General features: G+C 41.8%; 1 protein-coding gene across 1 annotated transcript; it reads left to right on the top strand.

Annotated features, from left to right (window-relative positions):
* The first annotated feature begins 1,158 nt into the window (after positions 1–1,158).
* On the top strand, positions 1,159–4,497 carry FGF23 (fibroblast growth factor 23). The gene is made up of 3 exons (XM_009709089.1): positions 1,159–1,381; positions 3,437–3,540; positions 4,060–4,497. The coding sequence occupies exons 1-3, from the start codon at positions 1,159–1,161 to the stop codon at positions 4,495–4,497; spliced, it is 765 nt and encodes a 254-aa protein (XP_009707391.1).
* Positions 4,498–9,508: the final 5,011 nt, after the last annotated feature.

Below are 9,508 nucleotides of genomic sequence, written 5' to 3'. Positions count from 1 at the left end.
TCCAGTTTTATAACCTGTTATCCCCATCATCATTGTTTTACCCCTACACACAGCATCCCATTAGTACAACATTTTCATACAATCGATGGAACCGTATTTTTTTAAGGCAGAAAATTTGTTTGTAAAGACACAGAACATTGGCAGGACAACTGAAAAGCACCTGTTGTCTCTTGGAACATTTTTTTCAACATCGCTGTCCATTTATTTCTTTGCAGCTTGGTCATGTCCCTTTGTAGTTCTTCTGAGTTTGCTTGCTGTACCTAAACTAATAAAAAAGTGCCAAAATGAGTGATTTTGGGTTTGATTCAGATCTTAGATCTACTGGCCACGCTAACCTGTATGACTCTCTAAAAGACTGCCAGCCAGATGTGCAATGCAGGAACAAACATGTCGGTTTTAAGTATTTTATAGGTAATTTTCAGTTGTTTGGCCAACTTACGTGACTCAAAATGAAACAGGAGAAATAAAAGGGACAGCTTATTCAAAGTGGGTTGTGCTCATATCAAGTTTTCTTTGCATAAATGGAGCAACACAAACATCAGCCCAACAGGCTCATTGCTAAATTTACACCATAATGAAGGGGGAATCAGGCCCAGGACAATCTAATATCAGCTTTTGATACATTTGCAAAAAATTTTAGCAGTATTTAATATTTCCACTAAATCAGAATGTTGATTGGAAACTGAGATGTGAGGTGAGGATCTGAATAAACACATCTGGGAAAAAAAAAAAAAGGTAATTCGGGTCTGAAGGGTCATTCCCTTCAGTAAAAGTAAAGTGCAGTCGATTGCTCTTCCTGGATCTAACAGCAGGGGCGTGGGAAGCTTTCAGATGTCACAGGGTTGTAGATAACATTTGAACATATGATTAGCTTTCGTGAGCTGTCTTTAGAAACCTTACATTTTTCCCTCCCGCACCTTAGCCAGAGATCCTTCCCTTGAGGTTTCGGGACACTTAAAATGTTGCTTTGCCAAAAATCAAGGATGTGGAGAAGTTTTTCCTGTGTGATGTCACTTTGCTGACCTTTATAAGCCTCTGCAGAAAAGAAGGGAACCTATCTGAGGATTTACACTCCAGACACAGGCGACCCAGGACAAGCGAGAAGCACAGAGGCGTATCCAGTTGCAGATACGGATCAACCCCTCAGAACGGCGAGCCATGGCACGGAGCAGTCCCTACAGCTGCCTGGGGTACATGCTGGTGGTAGTCTGTTGTCTGAAGGACACCCTCGCCTTTCCCAACTCCTCTCCGCTGCTGAATCCCAGCTGGGGGAATGGAGATCACCTGATGCACCTCTACACAGATACAGAGCGGAACAGCTTCCATCTCCAAATCAATGCTGATGGCTACGTTGACGGTGTTCCTCACCAAACCATTTACAGTAAGTAGTTTACAGTGGACCCTCAGTCTTCATGGGAGCAGGGGAGGAGAACAAGACTTTTGCTTTCTCATTACCTATAGAAAAATCCCCTCCTTTTGTTAGGCAGTCAGCCAGAGGAGTACAGCTATGGGATGGAAAATATACACAGTTATAATCCTCCTTTTTTTTTAACAAATAAACAAAATCACTCCAAAGAAATGTAGTGGATGGGGAATTTCATTCCTCCTTTAAGAGACGTGAAGTCCTATGGTTCCTGTAATACTCTGCAAGCAAAAACTACCTGAATTATCCTTCACTTCAGGATTTTACCCACAGCTTCTTCTGAAGTTCCTATTAGGGGCTGGTGATGACATCCCCCAAATAGCTACTTCCCATTGCAGCGACAGTATTACCGAAGGAACTGTACTGAGGGAACTCACCACAGCAGTGGTGGAAATCTGATAGCATCTGTAAAACCTTTTTTTTGGGGTAGAGAGCTGATAACTACTAAAACTAACTCTGGTGCACATAGACCATGGGTATGCAAAGGTCGATTAAAAAGGGGGAAGCTACAAAAGGCCAGACTGTCATAAAAGAAGTGCTAAGCCTTTGGGGTTCATGAGAAGTGACTATTCCCTACTGTAACTAAAAGGTTCTCAAATTGTCTCATCATAGTTTATTTTCATGGAAACTAAGGTATTCTTCTTCCTTTGCTGAATACCTGGCCCAAACACTATAGTTAGTAGAAAAATGTGGGGTTTTTAAAGACTTAGGGTTCTTTCATGGCATTTCAAAAGAACTCCTTTTATAGCAGCACTCAAATCAGAAGTAGCTAGGCATCATAAAGTCATTTTTATTATTATTGCTGCATAGCATCTTCTTCATACACTCAATTAAAAATGTAAGCATATGTAATGATGTTTTTACATAAATATATAAGGAACAAAGGATGTTTTTAAAAGTTATAATTTAATCAAGGAAAAAAAAGGATCAAGTTCTCCTATTTTATTTTTGGTTTTAGGAGTTACTAATGAAACACTTGCAGGAACGTCTGTACCATCTTGTTATTCTTCCTGCATATTTAAAGGTTTTATAAAACTCATTTTAGGTATGTTGGTCAAGGACCAGCGTGATGTCTTAGAGAACAACAGACAGCAAAATATCAAATTTTTTCCCATGTTTGCCATGAAATAAATACACCAGTATTTGGCATGGTGGAGCAGGAAGGGTGGAAGTCAGACAATGAAAAGGGTCATGAAAGGGAGGGTGACTGAACCTCTGTCAGGTGACTACGGTACCACTCAGACACCAGATAAATGAGAACTGGAAAGTTCTGCACCAGGGCTGCAATAGCCCCCTGCAGCCCCGTAGGCTGGATGTATACAGCCCTCCTGGGCAGGACCTGAGGGTTACAGCAGGCACCCAGTCAAACACACGGCAACAGCACACTCACTTCGGGAGGAAGGCAATCCACTTACTGTGGCCAGCAGATCGAGAAAAGTTGTTATCCACACCTCACTTGGCACCGGTGAAACTGCTTTTGGAGCACTATAGCAATCCCAGTTCAAGATGGATGTGGAGAAACTGGAGCTGGTCACTGGAGTTGGTCTGGCAGAGGGTTTTCAGGATGGGCAGGGGTCTTGAGCACGATCTGGGAAAGGCTGAGGGAGCTGGGCTTGTTTAATAGAGCAGAAAGGAGGTTAAGCGTAATCTAATACCACAGGGCAGTCACAAAGATGAGGGAGACAAACTACCCTTGGTAGTGACCAATGACAGAACTAAGGGCAATGACCCCAGCCTGTGGTCCGGGACTTCAGAGGGGATGGTAGGGGAAAAAAGTTGTCTTTGGGACGTTCGTATAGCACTGGAACAGGGCACCCGGGGCAGTGGTGGCATCTCCATCCTGGCAGCTTTCCAAAACTCAGACAGACAATGCCACAGCTAACCTGACCTGGGGTGGGCCAGAGTCCCAGGTCTCCTGGGCCCCAGAGGACACCTCCAGCCAGTGCATCTGTGGATCCGTAAGGCAACGTGGCAGTGTCCAACTGGATCTGACATCTTTGCTTTTCCAAACAGGTGCCCTAATGATGAAGTCCGAGGGTGCTGGCTCAGTAATAATCACAGGTGTGAAGAGTGGACGCTACCTCTGTATGGACATGAAAGGAAACATCTTTGGTTTGGTGAGTGACCTTGACTAAGACTCAAGACTGAAAGGCAGGCACAGTCTGTTACTGTTGTGCCTATTTCCTCAGCTAGGGCAAATCTGTACAGCTACAGCAGGAGGATGCAGATTTAAGTGGGCTGAGGCTCTGCCACTGAGGTTAAACCTCCCTTTCTTTGATTGCATTGAGTTATAGAGCTGACCAAAATCAACTGAGCTTGGTTAAATGAGGGCAGAATGAGATCCACTGGTGGATCAATCTGAACTCCTGCTGTAGTCTAGAGCCATGGGTTGGGAGTAGCTCCCAACAACGCCCCCCTGTGAAAGAAAACAATGTTATCATTATAATGCCTTTGCTGCAAACATGGGCACTTATCTCAGATTTACATCTGACTGAGCCTGAGTTGTCTGAGTTACAGAGCTGGCAAATCAGAAAAACATCTGCTGCAAGATCCCACCCTTGTTTCCATCTTTAATTGGCACTTGTCATTCACCAAATCCCTCTGCTCACAGATGTCCTGGGTTTTTTTTCCCTAAGCATTACTTCAGTCAAGAGGACTGCGTGTTCAACCACAGGACGCTGGAAAATGGATATGATGTGTACCAGTCTCCCAAACACAACTTCCTGGTTAGCTTAGGCAGAGTTAAACAAGCTTTCTTCCCTGGTATGAATCCACCACCATACTCCCAGTTTTTGTCCAGGAGAAATGAAATCCCTTTGTTTCGATTCAACACACCCGAACCCCACAGAAATACTAGAAGTGCAGATATCGATCCAATGGATCCTCACCAGATCCTGGTCCCGCAGAGAAAGATCCCTGCGTTCGGATCTCAGTTGCGGCAGCAAGCAGACTTTTCCCACATGCCCAGAGAACCCATGAGAATCAACCAGAACGACGTGGTCAACCCAGATGACCCACACGCTATGATGGATGCCAGGAGGTACGCAAGTCCTCGCTTTTATGTTACAAGATAACTGTGGCCCCGCCACATGCAAACTGAAGACATAGGCGAATAAAGCAGGCGAAAGGAACTGTCTAGAACACTCAGCCTGAATGTCAAAAAGGCTATTAGAAACCTGAACAACATTGGGAAAAAATCTTTAATTTAAGATTTTTGTACTTACAAGTGACAGTTCACTGAAGAAACAAGTTGGACATTTTCCAGTTGGGGCTCTGTTTTACTAGAAAGAAGATACATTTTTTAAAAGAATAATACAAACCAAACATTTTAGGGTCTGAATTACCTTAAGTATGATCAATGAAAAAAAGAATTCACTTGAATGAAATGAGAAACCGGTATTATGTTACTGATGTAACCTGCAAGAGACCTGGAGCATCTGAGATTCCAACAGAGACAGGGAATCCCTTACTAGCACCATCCCTGGCTGTGCAAGCACAGCAGATAAACCAACTGATGGGGTGTTACATTATTATATAAAAAATACTATATATGTTTTTAGCTGTTAAGTTGGAGCTTCAGTCTCTTTTCACGCCCATATGAGTCAAAAAGTGACCACTCTGCTGTCATAGGAGCAGCACACACGGAAACCTGGAGTAAATGGGACAGGATCAAATGCTCCTGTGTAGAAACAGTAATTTCTGACACTTACTGAATCCAAGCTGAGGTTTTGGAAAAGAAAGAGAGGAGAGTCTCACTGGCTCTCAAGTTCTTCTCTATCACACTTCTATATTCACTACTACCATCACAGTATGGAAATATAATACAGAGACATTCATTAGTTTTGCATATGTCCAATCCAGAGAGAAGTACCAGGATTACTAATAATCAATAGTGTGTTAAACAGGATGGTTTCTTTTGCACACTGCTGAACTATATAGGAAAAAAAATGCAAAAAATTATGCCTTATAGGCGTCAAGCTATTAATAGCTCATGAAGGCTCTCACCTAATGAGTGAAAATTAGGTTTCTATTTAGAAAAGGAGAATCTAAGTTTAGCATCCATGTTCCTATTTAGTTCTGAGCAGGTATCAGATGCTTTATACTTGTAAGAGTGAAATGACTTTAATATTAACCAGGAAATCTCTAATGTTGACAAAACCTCTTCCCTAGATTGGTATACGTTATGGGTAAGTTTACTTATCAGAATCTAACCTACATATACATATCTGAAGCTTACAAATCTTTGGTTAAGATGCGATATCTGCAGAGCAGAGCTTTTTATTGTAATTTAGGTGTCAAATTGTTAGCAGGTAGAATTTAGTGTAGCTTGATTGGTTTTAATGGAGCTATATTCATTTCCACAAGGACTCTGAAAATTGTGTACATCCTTAGCTATTTTTCTCCCTTATTTCTTTTCATTTTGATTCAAACTTCCTTAAATCTCTGTGGTTTTGAAAAAGCTATTCTTGATGTACTCTGCAGAAATCAATAGCAAAGCACCGATGAGCTGCGCAAAAACCCAGTGTGGCAGATGTTTGAGAAGAGCTTTTTATTTTGGGGTGTGTGCTTTTTCTGTATGTCAAGATGCAGATTCTTCTCTTTTATTTATTTAGTATATTTAACAGCCTGACAGCAGTCTGAAAATGGTATATTTGTCCTGAGTGTGCTCATAGCAATAGTGCAAAAGACGTTAGGCTAGATTCTGGTCCTGTTCTTTTTTCTGTCTTGTGAAGTAATTCACTGAAGCCACTGGAGTTACAGCAGTGTAAGAAAAATCAAAATAAGCCCCCTATAACGTTTCTTTCATTGAAATTGTTCTGGATTTAGCACAGGGTTTGTCCTCCTGACAGCACTTAAAAGAATCTCTTTGTTTTCCTATATATGTACATATACATGATACCTCCTTATCTACAACATCCAAGATGTTAAGTTAGAGAAGCCACAGGGCCTGATTTTGCTGTTCAAATAGTTTTCCTACATGGAGTGATTCCTAATTCATATAAGTTCTTAGAAGCACAGGACAAGGCAAATGATTAGGATTAAACCAAGAATTCTGTCTCATAATTCATTGTTTTTCATCCTCTAAACTCATGGTGGTTTTGATTAGTTTCAAAAGGAAAGGAGTGATTTTAAAGGATTTAGGAGAATTGCAGGGCAGGTGGATAGTTCTGCATTTTCTTGCTTATTCAAAATACAGCAAGACTTTTTACCTTGCTGTCTATACAGTGGAGAGGTATAATTTTATTTGTATGTTCTAGTTTAATTATTTTACTTGATTACTATACTATTCTTCTTGGGTTTTGCTCCTTGTGAACTTTGGACTGCAATTACACGAGGAAAGTTTTCATTTTGCATAAATTGTAAGCTCCACAGAGTTCTCTAGGACTCCGAGTCAACGGACCTACAACAATTTGAAACGCAAAAAGTTCTGTCTCGATCCATATCAAACTTTGATGGGAAATGTTGGTGGGGTTAAATCTCTATACTGTCTCTATATTCATACATTAGAACAAAGTAAGAAGGGTTGCTCGCTCCATCAGTAGCCAGGGAATTTAGTCCCTAAGCTAAGAGTGAATGCATAGCGAATTTTGCATCAAAAAACATTTTTGTAACTATAGAGAACTGTATCAAAATGTAAAAAAAATTAATTCTTCAAAGGAGATGCTGGCAATCACCAGCTAGTAAGAAAGCATTATGTATTTATATTGCAATATTTATTTATTTATTTGACTGGGTCTTAAGTCCCACAGAATATTTATAAATATTTATAATAATGTATTATAGAGACTCTTTCCTTTTATAAAAGTACCAATAAACTTTCTCCTTCTCTCCAAATGGTGGATCCTGCATTGTCTGTTCAAGCTCCCCATTCCAGAAGGACTTGAGTGAACAAATGGTACTGGCTGTGCCTGAAAATGTTTGTGTCCCACTATCCCCTGTGATTTTCAGTCTCGTAGCTTGCAGCTTCCTGAGTGCTTCATGCACCAAAGCCATGACAAGTTCTGTGAAAGATGATGAGAAAAACAAAGTCTTAGTAGGCTTAGACTAACCATGAAGGGATTGTCACCTCTACTGGGAAACAACTTCTGCAACTCAAAAACGATGGAGAAACCAGTGGTCTAGCAGTTCAATCCTGCTAGGAAGTATTTGTGATCCTGGTCCCAAGATCTTAAGGTAAAAGAGATGGTAAAATTACCGTCACTACTGCTCACACAAAATATTCTGACTCCATTCCTAGGGCTATGCTTAGGCTCTGTTTTGCAGCAGACAGGCCACAGATTTAATAAATTGCAGATACCATCCTCACAGTTCTTTCCTGCAAAGGTCCCCAGGCCCACCAAGACCCAGCGGAGAGCTGCAAAATGGCGAGTGCCTGTGGGCCTGACAGATTGTCTCCTTGTGGTCCTTCCCCTCACCGCAGATATTCTAGGGAGCTCTGTCATGGTCAGTAGCATCATTTGCATCTGCTATGGTGCCAATACCAAGAGATGCATCATATTATCCCCAGGTACCAAAGTACTGTTGTGCTTTGTGGTCGACAGGACAATGGTCTTCAGTGGGAGGGTGGTCAGGTTGGTAGGGAACTCTCTCTGCTCCAAGATCCCTGTCTCCTCCCATTGCTAAAGTTTAGGTCCGTGGACTTCAAAGGGGGAGGAAGCACAGCAGGCATGTGCAGCAGAATTGAAGCATATAGGAAACTTAATAGATGCCAAGGTATCATAAAAAAATCAGCTGGTATCTTGTAGTCTCCCACAGATTTGAAATCTCAGTACTGCCTTGGGACTGTTCAAAGTCATTCACTGTAAGCTGCAACCGTGGCCCCAGAAACAATCTCTGCCACCTCTCTCTCTTTCCAGGAGCGTGATGAACATGAAAGTTTGTTCAAGTTGTTGTCTCTCCTTGTCCAGGAAGCTTGTTCTGTTGTGAAGTGAAACTGCAACTGGATCTTAAAGCAAGGAAAAAAATGCTGAGAAAGAGGAACAATCCAAAGACTGTTGTTTCAGGGATCATGAGGTGTTACCAAAAATCATTTCTGAGGCTGTTTTCTCCATGGAGTAACCCAAATAAAACACTGAGTGTCTGCAAGGTACCTTAGCGCGGCACTGAAGGTGACAGCATTGAAGGACAATCAATGAAATCCAGAGAGCCTGTTCCTGGTGTCCTTTTAAAAGCAGACATCTCCTAAAAAAAGCACTTGATCTCCATCTCTAGGCGAAACAAATTCTGGGAAATGCAACTGAAAAATTAAGCTCTTCTTTTTCTAGAAGTGTGAATGGTGACATTAAAGAGCAGCACTTGAAGACCAGTGTGAATGGAAACTCTTGAAGAACATCTCAAAAGGTTTAACTGGGCCTTTTTTATTTATTTCCTAAATATAGGAAGCTTTATCATCTAACTCTTTAAGCCCACATTGCTACAAATGACCAGCAGAAATCCGGACCGCATGTAAACTAGTCCATGTACGTACACATCCGAAACATTTGTTTGCAAAGACATTTTTCAGTTTTCATTTTTCAGGTAAAACCAAATTAAAGAGTCAGCAGAATCAGGTGCGTTGGCCTTTTTATGGGTAACACAGGCCTGCAAAGTGAGGGGAGCAAAACCACCACAGAGTGCATTTCTCACGACTGAGAACAAAACGCCAGGTAGACGTCACCCATCCGTGTTTCATTGCTGCTTCTTTTGCCTGGGTGGGGTTTGGGAATTACAGTAGGTTGTTGCCTTGTAACCTTCTACCTTCCCTCCAGGGATCCTCACGTTGCCTTTGGCCATTGCTCTTTCCTTCCAGACCTGCTGAAGATGCAAGGACAAGGGGCAGAGGGGACTGAGCTGCCCACTTTAAGAGACCCCAGCGATTCTTTTGATTGCTAGATCTTATCTCATTGCAAACCATGTAATTTTACAAACCACTCTTCAATAACAGATCGGGTAATCCTGTTTGATAACAGCACCAGATAGTAGCGATACCCAAAGCCCAGAACAAAAAGGCTTTTGCGAAACACTGATTGGCCCCCCGAGTTTTCCTGTGGCATGGGCTAGGCTGTTGCCAGACTGGGCAGCACAAGCTAAAAAGTTTTTAGAGCT

The sequence above is a fragment of the Cariama cristata genome, unplaced genomic scaffold, assembly GCF_000690535.1.
Source record: "Cariama cristata isolate BGI_N322 unplaced genomic scaffold, ASM69053v1 scaffold17170, whole genome shotgun sequence".
In the NCBI taxonomy this organism is placed as follows: Eukaryota; Metazoa; Chordata; class Aves; order Cariamiformes; family Cariamidae; genus Cariama; species Cariama cristata.
Note: the sequence above shows the minus strand (reverse complement) of the source record. Positions and strands in the feature narration are given on the sequence as shown.

What these genes read in the sequence shown, in the direction of transcription:
- FGF23 (XM_009709089.1), top strand. Translation starts at nt 1,159, where the DNA reads ATGGCACGGAGCAGTCCCTACAGCTGCCTGGGGTACATGCTGGTGGTA. An exon ending in TCCTCACCAAACCATTTACA is followed by an intron (nt 1,382 to 3,436) that starts GTAAGTAGTTTA and finishes TTTTCCAAACAG; the next exon opens with GTGCCCTAATGATGAAGTCC. An exon ending in AAGGAAACATCTTTGGTTTG is followed by an intron (nt 3,541 to 4,059) that starts GTGAGTGACCTT and finishes TTTTTCCCTAAG; the next exon opens with CATTACTTCAGTCAAGAGGA.